Here is a 22,683-nt window from a genome sequence, read left to right on the forward strand (position 1 = left end):
AAATGTACAAAAATTCTTCAAAGAAAAAATAAATATGATTCACATTTAATCACGTCTAAATGGTTTTCACTAGTGCAGAGAGATGACGGCAGAGTAAAAGTGAGAGATGAATGCACACTTCCAATCGTCTGGTGTCGCTTTTATGCACCAGAAACACAAACACACACACACACACACACACAAAAACGCACACACACATACACACATACACGCGCACACACACGCACACACACACACACACACACACACACAACATCTGTACAGCATAAGACAGGATCCCAACCTCAGACCTTTAAAATCAATGCTGTCCTTCATACATTAGACAGCACAAGTAAACACACTACCTCCAAAGTGGCCCTATTAGGCCCACTAAATATCCAGAAAATTCCCTATTTTAACAAAATAGCAACTTTTGCGTGACACATTTAGAAAATTGTCACAGCTTCTAGCACATTCCATCATCCTTCCTCAAATATTTCCTTAGCATTAAGGATCATAGTAAACCCATAATGCTGCCAAACTCTATGCAGTCTATCACAGACCTTAGACTGGAATTCTGCCTACTGTGTCTAGTTTCAACAACCTTTAGGCAGGAAGGCATGCAATCTGTACAACTTAAGACAAATTTACAGATTTCCAATGTGACGTAATATTGTCCATCATACTCCATGGAAGAAACTGAAAATGAAAGTGCAGTCCCATTGCAAAGATAGTTTACACTTTCAAGAATCGCTTCTTTTACAGAACACCTGCCAGTGTCATTCAGCACCATAATCTGACACAGCAGCCTGTGACCACCATGGTCATGAATTGTAATGCAATTTTGATGTCAGTTCAGTAAGCCTACAAACTTAAAGTGGTGCTAAAATCATCAGCTGGTTGAGTCTGGCGGAGCAGGAGAGGACGTTGGAGGGACTCAGTAGATGCCACCGACTGGCTAGATGAGGTAGATTCATTTGCTGCCACCATTTAACTGCACAAGTGGGGTTCACAGGTGCAACATGGATATGATAAGGTGTAGGGGGCAGGATGATTAAAATACATTGGTTGCACTTAAAAACGTGTCAGAAGAAAGCCCAAATTAAAAGAGAACCCCAGTAATGATTCCCAAAATCTGGAAATCTGTTAGCATTTTTAACACCTGCAGTTCCCTCGTCTGAAAGCCAATGGGTTTTGGGTTAGAAGCCTGAAACAAGGTCTGTGGTTAACACAAGCTGGAGAGACTCTCAAATTTTGTTCTATGAGTTAAAATAAGTCAGTCAATACACCACTTACAAAAGGTAAGTTGCTAACAAGTGGCTAAATGAGACTACAGAACGTCATCACACTGAACACAGCTTTACAGCCCCGTAGCAGTGGCGACGTGACCATAGGTAATTCGTTTTAGCCTAGCAATGGTTTTTAATGCTGGCAATTGCATTTATGCTTCAAAAATCCTTTTGTGAAGATTATCTTGCTTAACAAACTGTGCAAGTACCATAAACGTTTGTTTACCACAGAGCTTATTTTCTGTAATTATCAAAAATCCTATGGAGAAATCCCATAGGCTTTTTGACAAGGGAACCAGGGCAAAGTTAGTTTCCGGGTTGGCCTACAGAAAAACGTCATCCCTTGGGCACTCTATTGTGATGACTAACTATATGACAAACAGGAATGTAGAATAACTAACATTCAATCTATCTAACTTCAAATCAAATTTGATGAAAATGATGGGTTTGGTGGGGGCTCAATGGGTTGGCAGTATGACAAGCCAAATGTTAAGGACAATTAACACAGACCCTATAAAGTGTAGTTCTTCACATGAGGTGGATTGATTTGACACAGTTGCAGTCCAATTTTCCTTATGCTGCTCCTCCTTCAAATAATCAGAAAAATACCCGTATATAGAAACTGTACACCCTGAGGATACCTTTAGTATTGACATGGGGAAGAGAAAGCACTAAAAGAAGCAACCATGCAAAGGGCAGGGCCATGAATGAACGAAGAAAGTACACACTTCTAGGTGGAATGCAACAAATGTCATTAAAAAACAGCAGGATTTGATGGGTTTGTTCTGTGTTATGTGCATTTTCAGGTAGCAGGAAAAATTATTACAAAGTTACCCAACTGGGACAAGAGGTAAGGATATATTTTCATACATATATGACTAAAAATAAGACTATCCAAGGCCACTCGATTCCAGGATGTCCAGACTAACAAAATCCATAGTGCAGAACAGAGAGTTAGGATACAATTAACCAGTCCCTCTCTACTTGTCAAAGACATTCTTGACAGTGAAGGCAGCTTTGAAAGATGCATATACTGTGTGTTACTCCAGGACTAGAGAAACACTGCTGGGTGAATATGGACAGTAAATGGGCCTTTTTTCAGGACATTTTATGCTTCAGACAAATGATCAGTGTTTGTGTCCTTTTACATGCAGCTAATCTGCTGTACACACCCTATTGTCTACACATTCACACATACATTCACAACGGAAACCAAGGCAATTGCAAGGGGCCTGTGAGTTGACAGGGTCAGGGAGACAGTCTCATAGTACCTCCTTTTTCTACACCTGAGTTTGAAGATAGAAACAGACAACAGTAAAAACAACAGTCCCTCTTGTCTTCATCACAGTCTTTTCTGTCAGTAGATTAACAGCTCCGTCAAGCACTACAGTCGATGGACAAGTTAGATGGACTGAGTTCATATTTCAATTGCGCACAGAGGAGAGGGCTGTCCAGTGATCTTGAAGGCAGGGTCCTCTGTGTTGAGCAGGTTGGCCTAGTGGTTAAAAAGACTGCCCTTTTGCTAATTCAAATGCTCATGTTGGTAAGACACCACCATGGTCAAGTGACGTTGAGCAAGTCAGTGAATCCCTGCCAGTTCAAAAGAAGGGCAAAAAAAAAAAAAAAAAGAATTGCTCTCCACGGCTCAATAACAGTTCACATTATTATTATCATTATCTTAAAACCAGCTGCCTGGTTGGATCTTCAAATCCAGTGGTGGGTAAAATAGAGCCAAAGGTTTTCATCCTGTTTAAGAAAATTTGTAAGAGATGTAGTGGAGCAAAGTGTTCCCTCTACATGTCCAAATATACTTCCTTTTGGCAAACCGCTTCGTCCAGATGTTCTTTGATTAAAACAAGCCTGAAATGAGAAGAGGAATTAGTTAGAGAAAAGTTCAAGCAGCGCGCACATCCAAAAGTAATAAAAACTAGATGCTGGACAAAGCAGAAACAGACATCAAAGAATAGATAAAGTCCACACACTAGTAAATGCTCCCATGAATGTTTATGCGAAGGGCTATGGCCCGAAATGTCACATCTGTGGAGGTATTCGAATAAACGTTCATGGGAGCATAAAAAGTTAAACATCTACAAGGTCAGCACATTTAGACCTTAACAAGTCATTTTTAATTTGAACTTGGAGACTGATTTTTGGACAAATATTACCTTTTTTTATTTAAGTATTGAAGGTAAATATCAAGATAAGCTTTTATTAATCCCACACTGGGGAAATTCACACATTACAGCAGCTAGAGTGTCAGAAGCAACTGAAAAACCAAAATGTTCTTAAGTGCCAAAGACATAAAAATATTACAATAATACAAAGTGAGGTAAGTGGTATATGCTGTATGTAGTCCTACAGGGGGTTTTCTGTAGGAATATGGCTATTACAGTGAGTTAGAGTAATATACATTTTGAATACAGTTAAGTGCCAGTATAAAGTAAGAAGACAGTATTAGGTTCAGAGGTAGGTTAAAAGATTAGCAATAATAACTCTTTTGGCAAAAAGAAATTAAAAGATGGATAAATAAAATTAGATCAAATTTTTCTGTCATTTAAGACTTCACAAAATCAATTAAGACTATTAAATTACTGTTAAGGCCTTAAATTAAATTTAAGACATTTTCAGACTTTTTAAGGACTTGCAGACACCCTGTGACACACAACATGATACATGGCTTGACTGCATCACTGTATCATTTTTGTGTTATGTTCCCTTTGGAGCTGTGTAAACGCCCTTTAGCAGTATGATCTTAGGAACAGCCACCTCAGGCACTGCAAAGAAATATTAAAAAAATGCTAAAGTAGCAAAGCCCTGGAAGCTGTGAGATAAAGCTCTAACATATAGACTAATGTGTGAAATTTTATGTTTACTCACTCTGATATGGCACATGTCACACTCCTTGTTTACTGCTGGGACCACCTGGAGCAGTCATCATCTGTTGCCTGTGACCAAAAAAAAAAATGTTGTTACCATTGTTGTTAACACTCAAAAGGTCAAGTTGCCACTGCGGGGCCCGCCATAAAAGGCACACAAATTTCGTAGGGTTGAGTTGCTGCAAACGTTTAGCATTTCACGTTGATAAAGGACTCCAATTAATCCAGTATGAAAATTGCTTGTCCGAACAGATAAATCATAGCAACACCATGTGGGTTTAAAAAGAAACTTGTGGTCCATTGAAAATACAAGAATATATGACCAATTACATTATAATGGCAGGTCACAGTGTATTAGCTGGAGACACTGATTAGGACAGTGCATCATGTTTGGCTAGCCCAATTTAAGCTAAACAAGGTGCTTTTTTTTGGTCAAATAAATAAATAGACAAAAGTTAAAGTATAAAAAGCATATGGATCAATAGAAAAATACTGACTCATACTGACTACAGAGAGAATAACAATGTAAGACTCCAGACTTCAAAAGACTGGATTAATAATTTTACCCAGGATGCAGGAAGTGATCTGGTGCCAGGCCTCTCTGCTGAATCATCATGCCCTGGAAGTGCCCGGTAGGTTGAGGGTGTCTGTACATGGCCATGCGTGTCTGACCCTGTGAGTAAGGCAGCTGCTGGGGTCGCTGCAGAGCCTCCATCAGGTGTGGGTGAGGTCTTTGGGCGGCATAGCGTCCAGGATCTGGGTATGGCTGGCCAGGGTAAGGGGCTCTGTTGCCATCTCCATGAGTCTGAAACATCATGTGGGGTGGAGGAACGCCACCTCTCTGCATCCCAGGGTGCACAGCACGAGGGTCGTACATGAAGCCAGACACCATGTGTGCAGCAGAGGCGGGAGGGTGCTGCTGAGGTGGCTGGGTGCTGCGGCGGCGAGCGGCGGCATTATGGCTGTCGAGGTCCAGGATTTCTTTAGGGCTTTCAGGTCGCTCTGAGCTCTCTGTACGAGCCTGCTTTGCTGGGCTGCCACCGCTGGCCTGCTCCCTGCTTTCACTCTTTCTCTCCTCTGGGCCTCCAAGGTGTGGGCCTACTTCAGATGCAGGGCCAGGAGACACCAAACTAGCCCCACCAGAGCCCTCAGAGCCCAGGGGTGACACACTGCTCTCCTTCAACTGACCGTTCCCTCTGGCACTTGCTACAGGTAGGTAGGCATTGGGCGGCATCGGCTGATGAGGCTGATAATGAGACCGATGCCACTCCTCTGGAGGGTAACTGCCTCTACTGTTGGCTTGGTTATGGGCCTGGGCTTGGGGTTGTGGGTAGTAGTGTTGCTGCTGGTACTGATGAGGTGGGTACATGTTGGGGTGGGCCTGAGGGTGCTGTTGTCCTGACATGTGGTAGGGGTAGGCAGTTCCTCCCTGCTGGTGGTAGGAGGGGTGCTGAGCAGGATTGTGTAGGGGGTTCATGGCCTGGTTGTGATAAGGGTGGTGAGCAGAGGGAGGCATGGGTCGGGTCATGTTTGTATGGCTGTAGTGTGGATGTGGATGGTTCCCCATACCATATGGACCCATGGCTCCATTCACCTGGCCTTGGGAGTGAGGAGGAATGGCTGGATTGTGAGCAGGTGCTGGCCCTCTCTGAGCCTGCATACCTGGGTTACTACCCACCAGCCGGGTTTGATGGTGATTGGGGCTAAATGCCTGGTGTTTGTAAACACCATTTGGAGGCCCAGATTTCATCATGTGCTGTGGAGGAACGACAGTGCCGTTTGTGTCGGGTCTACTTGTCGGCTCACTAGGTCGTTGGTCCCCATGGTCTGCTGGGCTAGGCTGGGAGGGTAACAGCAGGGTAGGATGACTGGGTGGCAAGGAGGTGAGAGGAGCTGGCTGAGGGGGTCCAGGCTGGGCTCCATGTGTGGCACTCAGTGGCATCCCATGCATGGGGCTGCTCTGTGTAGGACGCTGTGGAGAGATGTTTTGGGGGGCATGATGAGGCGGTAGTTGCTGTGAGCTCTGAGTCATCTGCTGGGGGGAGCTCTGAGGGAGGCACTGGGGAGGGGTACTCTGTGTTGCCTGAGGTTGCTGCTGTTTTTGGATGTTCTGCTGATGTTCACTTTGCTGCGTGTGTGACAAGTTGCTCTCTGACACTGGCTGGGTAGAATTCTGATTTGCTGCAGTATGCAGTGGCGGTGCGTTCTGGTGAAGAAGTGTGGGGCTCTGAGCTTTGTGCTGCGGACTGTTCTGTGAATGCTGAGGGTGGCTGGGTTGATTAGGGTCAGTGGAGCTGTTGGTACTTGTGTTAAGATGGGATGAAACAGTTGTGGCACCGATGTGTTGAATGGGATGGTGGCTGGCAGATTGTCTTTGGCCATCTCCCTCCTCCTTGTGGCCCTCTGTTGAACACTGTGGGAGCACTGGTCCAGATGGATTCTCCTGTGATCTGCCCGAGTTTGAGGCTGGGGGGCTCTGCATTCCCTCTGCTGGCCTGGGGTGGTGTTCTGTGGGGCTCTGGATAGATGGGTGCTCTTGGTTCACTGAAACAGTGTTTTTATGTGATGACGCTTCAGTGGAAATGCAGTTGGCAGCCTCTGATGTTGAATCTGTTAACATGCAGAATATAATGTAAGCATTAAAAGAATAATAGAAAGGAGAGCAGCATTCAACACTGATTACCTGCTGTTACAAGAACAAGGTTGTTAGTCAATACCACAGCTTTATGCTGTGGACTGTGTCAAAGATTTTTAAAAAAGATCCATAACAATCACATCAACAACACAAAACCAGCAAATTAAGTACCCATTTCCTGTTCTTTTCCGTTAAAAGAAGAATGCAAACACACTGTAAGTGTGCTTGTGAAACTTAATTGACGACACGCCGTCTCTTTTTTTTCCCTTAGAGCAACCCGCATGAAATTTCACTAAACTAATGAATATTCAATTTGCCACTTACTGTGAAAGATAATTAAAATCAAATTGTAAAAAGCCCACAGAGGAAGGGCAAAGATGGGGGCTGTGCTGATTAACAAAATGAGACACTGCAGCGTAGAAAGAGCACTTGTGCAGAAAAAGGTTAGACTGTGCTTGGGTTCCTTCATGCAGAATATAGACGGCTGGTGAAATACGGAGAGAGAAGGTCAGGTCTACCTTTGGGCTGCATGTCTGTCTGTTGGGGAGGCTGGCTGTCTGGCCCATTGTCTCTAGCAGGACGCAGCAGCTGAACCTCAGGGGCAGGGGGAGGCTGCTGAGAGGGGTGAGCTGGGATGCTGCCAATTCCTGATGGGGGCCCAGGCTGCTGAAAGTTGCCCATGTGCTGATGAGGGGCACCAGCAGGGGGTCCAGAAGAGGCTGACAGCTGCTGCAGGGCCAGCATCTCTGGGCTTTCCAGCATGGAAGCCAAGCGTGTCCTGCCAGAGGAGTCTGGGTGGGGAATAGGGGGACGGGAGGACATGGGCCCCGGGGAGCTCACCGCTGCAGACGTTTGATACTGGGCATTGGGAGGAGGGTGGGGGTATCCAGCAGCTTCCGGCCATGGTTTATGCCCCACTGGAGGGGGTACTCCACCGTAATTAAAGTTGCGCTGGTTCACCATGTTGGGATCTTGCATGCGCATCCCATTTTGTCTCTCCTGGTGATTCATACCAGTCCACATGTTGGATAGGCCCATACCGGGTGGCCGCAAGCCTGGGTAATTGTGCTGAGGTGGTCCCTCTGGCCCTGGGAATCTGTTGCCCATGGAGTGCATGGTGTGGCCCTCTGGACGGTGGTGGGATGGATACATGCTGGCTTCAGGAGGAGGACCAGGCTGCAGGCCTACCGGACGTGGGCCCAAAGACGGGCCATGAGTTGGGCCCATGTAGGGGTGCTGCTGCTGGTGTGGAGGCTGCTGCTGGTTATGATCTGGGACCATTGGATACCTAGGACCCATGGGATGTCCTTCAACCATGCGATGCTAGGAAAAGAGAAAAAAAAAATCAATTTATGATCAGTGGAACAAGACATAAGTAGACTGCATGCAGAGAAAGGTGGTCCTCCAGTACAATCTTAATTACAACTTTGTTGTGATTAAATTTAGAAAGTAGCAATTATGTCTGCATACCTGCATGTTAAAGTTGTGGGGTAAACGGTTCAAACTGGGGTCTCCATGCCGGGGAATGTGAGCTGGGTAAGCGAAGCGGGGATTCATGGCCATTCTTTGGCCATACATGTGTGGGCCATGAGGACCAGAGGGGCCAGGGGGCCGACGGAGCTGTTAAGATAATATCGAGAATTCAATCTTACATTAACAAAAATGCACGTAAACACGATGGGCAATATCAAGGTCTGCAAAATGATTGAGGTCATGCCCATATATCACACAATAAGTTGATAAGATAATTACGGTGACAGGCCAGAGGATAGGTGACAAGTCAAGGTGCATCAGATTTTAGAAAAAAAAAGGAAGCAAAGTTGTTCAGTGGTTACCTGCTGCCCTGGGTGGTACATGCCCCTAATGTCTCCTTGATGCATGTGCTGCTGACTAGGTGGCAGGCCGTGTGGGTGAGGGGGGCCATTGGCCCAGCGAAGGGGAGGAGGTGGTCGTGTTGCTTTGCTGTCCTCTTCCTCTGACAGTGTGCCGCCCTTGCCCCCTTGGGAGCTGCGCTTACGCTGGACTTGCTCAGTGGCTTTGATTAGACTTTCAGGACCCAAATGTTTACTGCTGCCACGATTGCGCTTTTTGTCCTTGCGCTCCTTGTCTTCACCGCTGATGTGGAATTCCTCATCTGTGTCGCCATCCTCTGATGGAAAGTGTTTCAATAAGGCCCGGCTAAAACACCGTTCCAGAGTCTCTGCCATGATCGTGTACTCTGGGGAAGGGCAAATATAAACATCATCTATGCTCATATCATAAAAGACATATGTTCTGACACATCTTCCACACACCACATACATTAGAAGACATACCTGTTGCACATCCACTCATGTGCACTCAAATAATGGCTTTTCATCTGCATGCTGAAAGTCACTCCCCCATATTTCACATGCACACACCCACAAACTACACCTCACTCCATCTCTTAGTTATTCCCTCACACTCTAACATTACCGGCAAATATGCATAATGTGCACCCATAGACACACACTTGCTCCTCTGTTCTCTGCCCAGCGCTGGCCGACTGACCAGGTCAGAGGGCGTAGGTTGACCCCTGCTCCTCCAACCCCTTCCTCCTCCTTCTCCTGCTCCACCCTGGGCCCCCTTACCACTCTCCTCCCCCTGTCCCTGGGGAGAGTATTCAGTTGGATGGATGGCTCCAGACAGGGGGCTTAGGGGCTGGAATGTTTCTCTGGCACTGCAGGGCTCAGATCCCCCTGAGCACTGGAGCACAGCTCAATCACTCCTCATTAATCACTGTCAAGGCTGCCCCGGCCCCGGCCCCAACACAGCACTAAGTCCGGCCCCTTTTCTTTTGCTCTCTCTCCCACTGTCACCCCCTGACTCCCACCCCAAAAATTCATATATGCACTTCTTTCTCACAACACACACCAACGGAAATGGATTTTGAAGCCAGATTCTTAATGGAGGAAGCAGGGCCGGAGAGGGTTTGTGATCGTGCATGTGTGTTCATTTACCGCTGTCTTCTCCATTGTACTCGATGCAGTTTTCAAACATGAGCTTCACGTCAGCAACAAATTCCTCTTTAGCAATGTACTCCCCATCATTGAGCTTCTTTTCAATGGTGGACAGGTCCATGGGAGACTGAAGGGATTGGAAGATAAAATTGAAATCTTTCAAGTAATACAGTATTTGTAATTGCATACATTAGTTGAATTGTGAACCACACACATAGAAACACAACATCCCTAACTTACATTACATGTTAGCAAGTGTTTAGTACCTGGATGATCTCATGGTAATTGGGGGCGTAGGATTCATCCACAGGCTCCAGGAAAGGCCAAGCATCTTTATGGGCTTTCAAGACCTCCAGCACTATGGAAGAGAGATTAAATTAAACATTAGAACAAAAAGTAATGCAGATCAAGATGAAGCAACAGCCTTGAGTAAATGCTCAGTAAGCATACCTTTGTAGAGAGCAGTGTAGTCATCATCAATTTCATAGCTGAAATGTCAAAAATACAACATTTTATAAATAATCAGCATGAAATCTGGAGTCAAGTGAAATCTGGGGTCAAATGAACAACATCTTACAATGACTTATTCTTGCGTGTTCTGTGTACAGGAGAAGACGGCTCCAAGTTAAGGAGTTCAGGTGGCAGCTCCTTTCCTTGAGACAGTAGCCAGGCCCTTTCCTCTCGCATCTTCCGCCTCTTTGCTCGCTCTGAGAGAGAAGGACAAATACAGGGGGCAATTAGAGGCACAAACATTAAAAAAGCATCAGCGTCAGGAGGCTGCAGGCAAACTTTGTTTTAATTGCTTTTTCAGGCTCTTGAGTTACAGTTGAAATTGCACTTGCTGTCCACTAAGGCTGTCAGGAGAGTCAATGAAAACCAGGCCTTGGTCATCAGAGACCACGTCAGCTTGGATAAGTAGAAAGAGAGCGATTCGTCAGCCATCTTTTCTTGGGCCGAGTTGATCAAAAGAGAAGAACAGAGAGAGTGCATATGTATCGCTGCTTTATCTGCTAACATGAGAGGCCAGCCGCCCCCCCCTGCCGTGTGGATTAAAGAGGTTTGAGGGAGGATTCCACATATGCAACCCACACAGAGAGCCGGCCAGGTCCTGCTGTTCATCTATAATACATTAATGAGGCTCCTCCACTGAAGCACAATCAGCAGTTCATTAACCCTTGACAGATGACATCAGAGGGGGGGAGAAAAAGAGAAGTGATCCTGTGATTAAAGGCCCTGCACATTCCCTCTCACAGTCTCTCTCACAGTCTCTGTGTACTATACATAAATCACAGAGCTTCCAGTGCTGCTATGCTACAGCAGATTTTTAAGCAGTTACGAGCCGAACCACAGCAATGGAAATGTGAAAGTCTGTGTGTGGGGGGTGCCCTTTACAATCAATTCTGCCCTTGATCACGGAGTTGAAAGAAGAGTGCGAAGGCCCCCCACCTGATGCAGACAGGTTGCTGATGAAAGAATGTGAAATTATTGCTGCTTCTTAATACTTGACTTTTGGCACTAAGCTTCATTTTTATTTTGTAACCTTTCTGCATATACTCGCAGGTGTGCTGCAGCAGCTCAGGGATTTTATTTAGATCTTAAAATAAGGGTACTTTTTCAGAAACAGAAGTCTTTCCATTTGTGTTCTATCCATCTGTGTAGCCATCCATCTTACCCTCCACAGCTTTGATCTTCTCCATCTTTTCTCGCTGTTGTTCTTCCTGCTGAAGTCTTTCCTCTTCTCGTCGCTGCTCAGCCAGCAGGACCTGCCTGTCCAGCTCTTCATCTTTCTTCTTCTCCTCCTCTGTTATGGCCTTCAGATTATCCTGAATACATACACACACAAACACACACACACACACAAGCACATTAGTCTACTCTGGACTCATTGACAGCTTGTAATGAATATATGGAAAGTAGGTTCCTTCATCTGCATCATTCTTGTGCATAAAACACACAGAGTAATGTACTGAAACAACCTCACACATCAAAACCCTAAAATACCGCAAAACACCTCATTAAACCTAAATGTATGTATGGTGGAAACATCTTAAAATGATCACATCTGGTTTAGTCAAATTGATCACTTTAAACTGATGATTATTGTAACCATTTTCTTTTTCTTTATTTCTCATATAGGTAACTGACATTTGTTTACTTATTACAAGAATATGAAGTAAGGAAACACAGTTTTCTTTTTACTGATTTTTTATGGACTGTTTACAATGACAATACAGCTTTTTCATTACAGCGACAATATCAATCTACATGAAAACCTCAGGTGCTTTCCCCATGCGTATTTGTTTTTGTCTCCATGGCAACCATGACTGTTTCTTACTGCTTGAATGGCCTACACAAGTTAGCCTGAGGAACACCACGCTTAACTGCTGCATCTCATTGGCGCATTTATTTATTTTTTTGCAGTTTGTCATAAGTTTTGGGAAGACAACATTTTTTATTAAGAGAAAATTTGATGTGCATGCAGCACCAGCCTCAGGTAGTCAGCTGGAAGCAGTCACCTTACCAAAAGGCAATGTACTGTTTAAATTAAAAAAAAAAGGAATAGAATTACTTGTTTTGTTTCTTTCTTGTTGTCATGTATGAAAGGACCTAGAATAAGTACTGAATTATGTGTACAGATTATGTGTGCAAATCAGTCAATTTATGATGTTTTGAGTGCCTTCAGAAACGCAACTACTGTAGTAGTATAACTGCAGTCAGCAATACTATTAAAAAACATACACACATTTACACAGACAAATACACACCTCCTCGTCCTGGTTAATTTGTTTTTCAGAGAACCGCTGTGATATGCGAACTGGGGTTGGGTCCAGTAGCTTCTGTTTCTGCTCCCGCTCCTGAAGGAAAGAAAGGAAAAAATGAAGATCAGCTCTGAAGCTATTAAAGGCATAATTCAAATGTAAACAAACAGGCAATGCTGCTTCAGAAACTGCTGTTGCTCCCAAATGGATTAATTGTTTCTTAATATGTCAAGTATCAGTAGATTACAGATTCAGTTCTTTACGTTTTCTTTTTTTTTTAAATATTATTTCTTCTGGCTTTTTGGCCTTTATTGACAGGGCAAAGGTGGAGAGAGGGGATGCAGCAAAGGGCTGAGGCCGGTATCCAGCCCGCGGCCGCTGCAGCAAGGACTAAACCAACTGAGCTACTAGGCGTCCCTGTTCTTGACGTTTTCTGTGAGTGAGAACTACATTTTCAATCATTCTAATTTTTACTCTACCATCCTAACTTTTTAATTTCTGAATTAGGCATGTAAATATACCTGTAATTTTATACTGATACTGATTGACTTTTCAAATTAAAAGATATTGCCACACACACAAGCCAGCACAGTGACAGGCCTTGGGGAGTTGTAGAGGAACAGTGAGTATTGAGAGGTCACTGGCTGATCTCCCCTCCCCCCAATCAACCTCTCTCTTCTGCTGCCTGCATTTCCCCACCTCTCCCTGAGGTTGACAGCCAAGCTTAGTCAGTTTGACACTGTGATGTAACATCAGCCAGCCAATCCTGCAACTTCGGAGCATGATATTTATATTTTATATAATATATATATATATATATTATATATTTTATATTTATATTTGAATCTACACCAGTGACATATCAGTGATCCAGATATAACACACGAAGAAGGAGAGAAACACCAGCCAACAGAGAGCTCCGAGCAGATCCCTTGAAAGCTTTTCTGTATCAGGGACTGGCCTCTGCGGCTCATGTCAGAGTTCATCAGGGAAGATGGACTGTGAGTAACTGTCAGCCCGGGGCAGCCAACACTGGGAGGTGCCTCAGTCAGGCTTCTGGTCATCCATAAAACAACCATGGGAGGCCTAAAAACGCAGGAGCAGCTGTGAAGCCTGTGTATGTGTGCAGGAGAGGAGGAAGGAAGATGTGGGTTAGGATTAAGAGGCAGAACGGAAAAAGTGAGAGGGAATTGAAAAAAAGAAAGACATATGTTCATGATATAAAGTGCCCTCCACAATTCTTCTGTCCCCACTCCATCTCTGCCTTGTCTTACTGTGATGCACTGGCACATCCTGGGGCTCCGCACTTCCTCCCTACATTACCACCAGCAATAAACCTCCCCCCTCCACCCAACACACACAAGATGGAGAGTCTCTGGTGTCGACACTTTACAGAGGTCGAGAGAATCCTGCAGCGCAGCAGAGCTGTCATTCAAGAGGCTCCATCCTCCCTCAAGGTGAGCTCCCGCCTGCTCTCAGTGCCCCATGAAATGGCTGGTGACAGCAGCCCAAGACACGAGGAGGGAAGGATTCAAGAGGCTACACACACACTGCGGATTTGACACGCATTTAGGCATGCACACACACGCACATGCACGCATGCATGCATGCACGCACGCACACATATATACTGTGTATATATACAGCCTACAAAGACACACTCTCCTGTCTACATCTGTGGACCAGGTGAACAGCTATAGACTCCTTGGAATTACCATCACTGAGAACTTATCTTGGTCATCACACATCAACAACCAGGTTAAATAAGCAGAAAAAAAAGCTCTACCTCCTACGCAAAACTTAGATAGGCCAAATTCCAGAGCAAGATCCTGGTTAACTTCTAAAGAGGAGCAATAGAAAACATACTGACCGAAAAACATCAATAATTGGCGTGATTCATGCATGGCCCAGGACAGGAAGGCTCTACAACGGGTGATTTAAACTGCCCAGAACACCACTGGTTTCAATCTACAGAGCATCAGTGACCTCTGTGAAGTGAGGTGTCTGCACAGAGCCCAAAGGATACTGAAAAACAGCAGCCACCTCAGCCACAGCCTGTTCACCCTGCTGCCATCTGCCAAAAGATACAGAAGAATCCACTGCAGAACCACCAGACTACAGAGCAGCTTCATGAGACTCCTAAACTCCTCCTTCGACTCCAAAAGATGTAGCAGGATCAAGGACAAATGTTAATTCCATTTTTGAACTATATTTTAAATAATGACTAATAAATCTACCTTGTACCTTGCAGGTTTTAAAGTAGCTCTACATATTATAGTCTTTATATTAATTAGACAAACAATTAAAACAGAAAAAATAACTGTATTACAGAGCCAAAGTTTAAATCATACGTATTTGCTTTTTGGATGTCTAATAAATTTTGTTATGAGCAGAAAATAAAGGACAGACTCTGTACAGCACCATTTAATTACTACACAGCATCTTTGAACGTCATCTCCTGCTGTGTGACATCAGTTGAATTCACTGGCACATAAGAAGAACATCAGGGGAATGCACTTCCCTTTAACTGAGACTGTTCTTTGATCATATGTAACTAATCAGAGTATTTTTCCACACTTTGATCAAGTCTGATAGAGATGTGTAAAGTTATCTGTTCTGTTTAATATAAATCTGTCTCTTAAGCCCCTTTGAAACTGCCTGGTCAAGGAGGGAATATCACACCGTTATGCCACCTCACCATTCTGTGTAAAAGGAATGATCGTGGAATGGGGGGGCAGGGTTGTCTCGCCTTTGAGCCAACGAGGGAGGTAGCAACAGTTCCGAAACGGTGTCTACGTAAAAGGGACAGCCAGCAGGACAGGATTATAGGTGGGATGGGTGTGACATTTTGGCAGTGAGTGTTATGTATGTGACCTAAAAGCAGCTGGAAGCAGTCTATAGCTGACTATATCAAAGAAGAACAGCTGCTGAAAATGTCCCGAAATTAAGAAAACAATGACATCAGTGAGGTTCTTACCACTGAACAGAGGACGAGATCAGCCGCAATGTAACAGAGATGGCAAATGATTGTTATTGCCATATTATGCCATTGTTACTGTTTATGAAGGGCTGCCTATGCGTATGTAATATGTCATGCTAAAGGCTGATGCTGTTGGTTTAAATGTCACGCCCCTCCCACCCGTCACACCTTTTTTGCTTCTGCAATGCTGGCATGCTGTCTATAATCACACACTGGAGCAGCATGATGCCACCGTTGTTTGGTTCTGTGTAAAAATGCAAAGAGGTCACAAAGAAGGGATTTAGTAGCGGCCCTATAGTGCAGTCTCTGTGTCAAAAGGGCTCTGAAGTCTAACACGCTGTACTGCAATTTAATAAGTAAAACAAACAAGAAATAAAAAAAAAAGACTAAACACATGAGTAAACTTACGAAACAGTCTCAAAAATGTTTCTCTATTGAGCACCACATACAAAAAACATGATGTATCCATCATCTGTCTGTTAACACCAGAGTGCTCTACAAATATTGTGCTACAAGAAAAGGTGCGGGGACAGAGTCCTTCTGAATGCCATAAGTATTGTAAGCATGAGCAGTATAGCTGAGTATACAGTTAATGAAGGATAAGATCCATCAACCGACCCTTTGTGGGAAGTGAGGTGACTGCCCGCTCGGCCAACATCAGTCAGCAGGATTCTTTTACTTCACTGCTGATGATGTTGGAGAAAGGCTTTAGTTTCTATATTAACAGTCAGAGCAGATAATATATCACTGGTGTGTTAAGAGCCTAACTTACAGACAGGTGGGATAAAGACAGTTGTAACATCCAATGACATGAATCAATTCCACAGAAAACTATAGAGATGAGTTAGAAGGAAAATTGTGTGGGTAGTGTTGTCTTTGACTCATACTTGCTGTGAACAGGGCATATCTCTATAATCTCCCCCTGAGGAACTTAACACACATTCCAAGAGGATGTGACAGACATATGAGCATGACCCAAGGTATGGCCAAGCCCCGTGAAGACTACAACACAACTTGTGCCCTCACGCTACCAAACTAGCATGAGAGCACAGCACTCCACAGTCAAGCTCAAGTTTAAAGCCTGAGGCAAACCTTATTACCAAGGTGGTGTGCAGAACTAAGGGCAAGCACAGACCGGCTTTCACCTCTCCTGCAGCTGGCCCAGCTAAAGTGTCCAAGATCATAAATGAAACTGGAGGAGGACGGTGATCTGTGTCAGAACATGAGAGCCCCTGAATGGAGACTAGGGAGATTACTCAATCTTTCAAAGTCCATTACTCAAGCTCCACTTGGTACACAAAGGGCCTCAAATTAACGTTAATTTAAAATTAATTAATGAGTAGATTTACAGCTTTACGGTTGTATGTTTCAGCCAACCAGTCATATCGCAGTTTACATCCAAGCCTGTCCACATCATATAATATGTAGTTAAGACTTTGAAGAAATCTAATAAAAGGTATTAAGAATATTTTTTGGCAAAGTGGAAGTTATCACAATATTGAATAATTTCCAGCAAGAAACATTCTGTCTTCACTTGTAAACTTTTTTTTTAAACACAGAGTAGAGAGCTCCTTCACATTGTGCAGCGAAATACTAGCAAAACCGATAAGCTTATCGTGGGCTACCGGAGGAACGAACACAAACTTGTAGCAATGACAGTATAAAATGGTCAAACAGGGCTCCCACACATTTTCATGTACAAAATTTCAATACTTTTCCATGACTTTACAGGAACCCTTTTTTTCCCCTACTGGCAAATATGAGGGAAGAGACTGAACATATAGAAAAAGAAAGAAACCTCTGTGATGGAAAACAAACGTTACACATCAATGTGTATTTGAGTTAAGTTACCTCGACAGTTTCAGAAAATAAATATGACATTACACAAAACATATCATGACTTTTCCAATTTTTTTGATGATTTTTTAAAGACTTTTCCAGGCCTGGAAAATGTGATTGTGAAATTAGATGACTTTTCCAGGTTTTCCATGAATGTGGGAACCCTGTTCAAATGTGGATGTTGCTGCAAAGAAGCTACAAAGTGGATGCTTTATGTATAGTTTCAAATTTGCAGCAGGGAGGCTCTATACAATCATGACAGTTTTTATACAGACTTATAAATCTTTCTAGACATAGAAAGATTACTGTCACCAAATAAGCATCAAACCAAATGTCTCCCCTTCTGTTCCTGAGTTTACAGCATTGTAGAAAGACAGGCTTTTGACCTTTTATATAAAATGTCATCACTTCATAATTTTATTCTTTTCGATATATATGTATGAAATTTTGTTCTAATTAGTGAGTGAATTCTTGCGTGATGGCCAAAAACACACAGTGACCTTTGACTCCTGAATTCTAATTAGTTCATCCTCTTAGATGTTTGTGCAAAACTTCCCTCAAGGCGTTTCTGGAGAGTATTCACGAGAATGATACAGACAGACAACCCAAAAACATCATGCTTCCGACCACGGCTGGTGCTTACGGGTAGGCATAAAAAGGTTATTTTAAGAGGGGTTTCCAGTGATAACTGGAGGGCATCCAAGTTAAAATGAAGAGATTAAGTTAAAACAAGAATAGCTGAGGTTAAATCAGACTGATACAGCAATCACTACACTCAGTATATTGGCTGTTTGTGACAAACACTCCAGCAGTCAGATTAGAAATAGGAAGGATTTAAATTAGCATTTTAAATTGTTAACAGTGGCACATCTACGATGGCTGAAATTGCCATTTATGAGCTGGTATTCATTTATATTGCTCTGGGTGGAGCTGACAAACTCTACCACACTCCATCATGCACAGCTGGAATGGGGACTAAAAGAAGCAGTGTCGCTTTGGTGTCTGACCTTGTGCTCAATCATGCTGCTGATCTCAGGCAGGAAGTTCTGGCTGATGACACGGTAGAGGTGGCGGTCCTGTGGGGAGGTTTTGTCCTTGATGCTTTCTGCCAGACTGACCCACTGTTCCTCTGTATCACACACAAGGGACCAAGTGCCTCGCTTGTGGCCTGATTTTAGGGAAAATGTGTGGAGATAATTAAATCAGTAGAACTTGAGTAAAGCACAAATGCACACCGGGGGTTGACATGAAAATGTAATTGGTTAAATTGATGAGATCCTTTCACCTGTGCTGGGACGGACATCTTCCAGCCCATTTTCTGTCTTCACCTCAGTCCCATCACTTTCCACGTCACTGACAGGTAAATGACATTGGAGAATAATAGATACAAAATATTCAAAAAGAACAAAGATTAAAACTAGCTGAGGATGCAATTATAGTTTTTATCTAAGAGCATCTGGTCAAATTATGGTTACAGGGTATGTGGTCAAGGGATACTTAATTTATTATCTATTATCAGTGAGCTACAGGTCAGTCAACAACTGACTGAGAGTGAAGAGAGGGTGATAACACAAGCGTTCAAAATCTCAATCATGCTTAATTTTCCAGAACCTTGAGCAGAGCTTTTTCAACGTTCAGTTTTATACACAATGGTACAAACCGTCACAATCATCTACATCAAAGACCACGTGGCAAACAGCCACTGCGTCTGCTCTGACAGTTAAATGCATGTTCTCTTTTGAGAAATCCAGTACATCTGTGTAACACATGCTGAAGTGCACATGTGAGCATTTCTCTGCTAAACGCTATCGGCACTGATAACAAACAAAAATGTTTTTCTCACCTTAGCTGAGGGTCATCCAGTCTTTTCTTCTTCGGTGGTCTTCCCCTTTTCTTTTTCTCTGGTAATGTCAGCTCCGTAGTTTCACTGTCGGAAGAATATCACAAAGTATATAGCAATAGCAATTATAGCCTTCTAATCAGAGTAATTAGCAAAATGAGACCTCTATAATTAACCCTTAAAAAGTAGGGTCAAACTACTGCTGAAATTACATGCTTACCACATGCACAAGCTAACCACAGAAACCATGATCACTGACATAACATTCATTCTCAGTGTGCTGGACACAGAAGGAAGATACACATTGCCCAGTGTTATGTACCTGATCTTCTCCGATTTCCTCTTGAGCGGCTCTTCTTTGTACATACGAGTGCCGTAAAAGTACCAGTAGAGGGCTCCATTTCCATCCTGCCCCAGCGGTTCCACTCTCAGGCTGTCGGCCTCCAGTCCCTGATGGGGGGTGGGGAAATTACATTTCTTAAATCATGTATAGGACTGTGTTTTTGAATCATCACTGGATGATGTCATTCAGTCCTTTGAGCCCCCACGGCTGTGAATCACATGCAGACATGAAGCGCTTTGAGCATCTTTCTGAGTGCATTCATAAATTGAATCTGATAAATTATTTCAAAAACTCTTATCTCATGAGAACTATGTAAATTATGGTAAGAAAAGTGATGAAATGACACACAACATGGAGGTAAAACTGTCACGTTATTATTAGTTGCACCTTTGTTAATTCCAGGATATATGCTGAGCTGCTGTTATCTTTGTCAGGTGTATTTAAGAGCTACATCACTTGTAAATTCAGTTAGACTGCATTCTCTAACAAATGTGGGTGTAAATGTAAATCTTACAGCTCCTCTTCAGACCACAGTAACACAATCCAGTGTTATTTGATGATCAAAAGAATGATAATGTGTGGTGCTTTAAAATTCTCCAACCCGCTATGTATTGGAGGGTGCTAATGTACAAAAAATATTATGTTTTAAAATCAGGAAGCCTTATCGTCACAAACACAATCCATTAAAACAGCTACTACTGAAAGAGGTAATAACTAATTAAAGATGTAGCAGGCTTTTAATGTACTAACCATGAATGGGATACAATGCCCAATCTTATCTTCACTGGTGTTTTTGCGAAACCCTGTTCCCCAGTTTCAGCGCACACAAGCACATCAATATAAATTCATTCACAAATACTAAAACCTCAAACTGGAGTATAGTGCATAAAAACATTACTGAACTATGCAATTACAACAAATCTATCCTGATTGTTTTTAGCTGATCCTCATGAATATGTACCTTAAGCAGGTCAAAGACATCGGCAGCATCCAGGCGGTAGTCGCACAGCCGGTGCAGCAGCTCCACCTGAGTGCGGGGAGGGAGATTCTCAAAGGGACCCTCCCGAAGTGGGTTGGGCTTCCCTTCTTCCAGCTCCCACCGGTAGCTGATGATGTCGTCCAGGTAACTGCTAAATGCCTGGGGGCTAAAGGGCAGAGCAAAGGAACAGAAGCGAGACGGAGAGTGAGAGAGGCAGTTGCTATACGTTTTTCAAGACCACACAAAAGGCAGAGCTTACAATGCCATGAGACGTTTTCAACACCAGAACAAACATCTTAAAGTAAAAATCTTGGCAAGTTATTTGGGCATACATTTAACAATAGCAAAGTCAATAGAAACATTTGCCCTCTCTGGTGTAGCATTATATCATCGTATTAATCTTTTGGTGTTGTTGTCTCATTGTCATTGCGTGTCAGCATCTGTTCTACTGTCTTTACATAATCTGCACAATTAGCCATTCTGGTGCAAAATCGTTTTTATTCCCCCCACCTAAGATGTTTTTATTTTATTTCTACTGCAGTATTAAGCATTGTGATGGAGTAGTGCCTCACTTTCTGTGAGGATCTTTCATCTCTTATGTCATTCCTACATGTGACTTGTTTCTCGTGGTTTCAAATTGGATTACAACAGTACATTAAGTCCATTTTAATTCAAGCCTCTGAAATATTTCATTCATGTTTGTTAGATTTATTGACTGCTGTGATTTAATTACATAATTATGTTTTAACTACAAATGAAAATGCACTTACTATAACAAATAATGAAAAGAAACCCAGACAGAGGGTGTTTTTGGTCCACTGAGATCTGTCAATGTGGATAAATGCAACCAATTCAATTGCAAATGCTGTGTGCTCGTTGTAAAGCCAACACACCATATCTCAATATCAACTAGCGTCCTTTTGTAACACGCAGCTTAGGACACAAACAAAGTTCAAACCACCTTAGTGGCTGGTGAGACAGAGGAGGTGGGGCAGGGGGAAAAAAGACCTGTTTCTTTGAATGGGAGTGGGGTTGTATCTCTGGTAAATAACTGTTGGTTCCGGTTCAGGTCTTGCCGATTAATCTGTACCTTTCAGTTCCAACTCAGATGAACAGAACAAGGGCTCAGGGCAGGCGTGAGCATCTATGCAACGGCGCAGAGAAAGAGGGACAGAAAAAAATGGCTTATCTTGAAAGAGCAGTGTGCACTTTTCACACAGCTGCAGCCCACCCCCCCAGCTCCCCACCCTTCTCCTCCTCACTGCCCCATCTCTCTCCTGCTTTCTGTCCCTCGTACTCCCTAACGTCCTCCCTCCCTCCTTTCCCCCGCTCCGGTAGAGCGTTTAACACGTGCGGATGAAAAGGGCAGCTCTGTGAAAGGCCAGTGCTGAGCAGCCACCCCCAGGATGCCAGCGCCTGTCCAGTCCAATAAAGCAGGTTGTCCTCCTGTTACCGGTTGCCTGGGTGGAAAAACTGGATCATTCCTGCCTCCCTGCTTATCACTTCACTGGTACCACTATGCTACTGTCTAATGATGGGCTGGAGAAGGAGGTGAATGAAAGGGGAAGTCCCAGGAGAGATAAAACATATTTGTGGCTTTGAATAAAAACCTCTACTACTCACTTTCTCCCATCATTTGATTACAGTGGAGACAAAAGTTTCAGTGGTTCTGCTGTTTTTCTGTAGTGCTATATTAACAGTGTGATTTCACCACAGATTTTAAGTCACCTTATGGTGAGTAAATTCTGACCCCTTAGTGAGTCATGCTGCTGGTGACTCAGACTTTCTCAGAAGGCTCTAAGGTGCTATGACTAACTTGTAGTAAATGGAAATACTTCTTTTATCTTGACAGCTACATATCAAACTGAAAAACGTGCAATGATTATTTTCCGCTGTGTCTTTGATGTTTTGTGTAAAAATTGCAGGAGTTGCATTCACTGTTCTAGTTCTGGCAAAGTTCAGCGTCTAGACCTAAGTTTGTAAAACAAAATTCAACAATACAAGTCAGTTCAGGTTTATACCTGCTTTAAATACACAGTAGAACGCATCCTCTTGTACCATATTCCTTTGCCCTTACTCCTTCAGAGTGCATGATTACCAGTAAACCCTTGTTAGCAAAATTCACTCTTTTTTAAAAGCACTCTAAAAAGCCAGAATATTTTTGTCATATATTTGCTTACATA

The 22,683-nt window shown here is 43.4% G+C and overlaps 1 protein-coding gene across 1 annotated transcript in view; it reads right to left on the reverse strand.

Annotated features, from left to right (window-relative positions):
- Positions 1-1,547: 1,547 nt before the first annotated feature.
- LOC121950080 (cat eye syndrome critical region protein 2) overlaps positions 1,548-22,683 on the reverse strand; it is a 43,525-nt gene continuing 22,389 nt past the window's right edge. Inside the window, exons 3-19 of the mRNA XM_042495992.1 lie at positions 20,483-20,666; positions 19,501-19,628; positions 19,182-19,265; positions 18,624-18,691; positions 18,346-18,506; positions 12,526-12,615; positions 11,433-11,583; positions 10,338-10,467; positions 10,211-10,248; positions 10,027-10,118; positions 9,761-9,887; positions 8,615-8,997; positions 8,250-8,399; positions 7,298-8,102; positions 4,711-6,754; positions 4,146-4,213; positions 1,548-3,128 (exon numbers count right to left, since the gene is read on the reverse strand). Of these exons, the coding sequence (XP_042351926.1) occupies positions 4,162-4,213; positions 4,711-6,754; positions 7,298-8,102; positions 8,250-8,399; positions 8,615-8,997; positions 9,761-9,887; positions 10,027-10,118; positions 10,211-10,248; positions 10,338-10,467; positions 11,433-11,583; positions 12,526-12,615; positions 18,346-18,506; positions 18,624-18,691; positions 19,182-19,265; positions 19,501-19,628; positions 20,483-20,666 (4,687 nt within the window). The 3' untranslated portion in view covers positions 1,548-3,128; positions 4,146-4,161. The remainder of the gene's footprint in view (positions 3,129-4,145; positions 4,214-4,710; positions 6,755-7,297; positions 8,103-8,249; positions 8,400-8,614; positions 8,998-9,760; positions 9,888-10,026; positions 10,119-10,210; positions 10,249-10,337; positions 10,468-11,432; positions 11,584-12,525; positions 12,616-18,345; positions 18,507-18,623; positions 18,692-19,181; positions 19,266-19,500; positions 19,629-20,482; positions 20,667-22,683) is intronic.

This window comes from Plectropomus leopardus, chromosome 11 (genome assembly GCF_008729295.1).
Source record: "Plectropomus leopardus isolate mb chromosome 11, YSFRI_Pleo_2.0, whole genome shotgun sequence".
NCBI lineage: Eukaryota > Metazoa > Chordata > Actinopteri > Perciformes > Serranidae > Plectropomus > Plectropomus leopardus.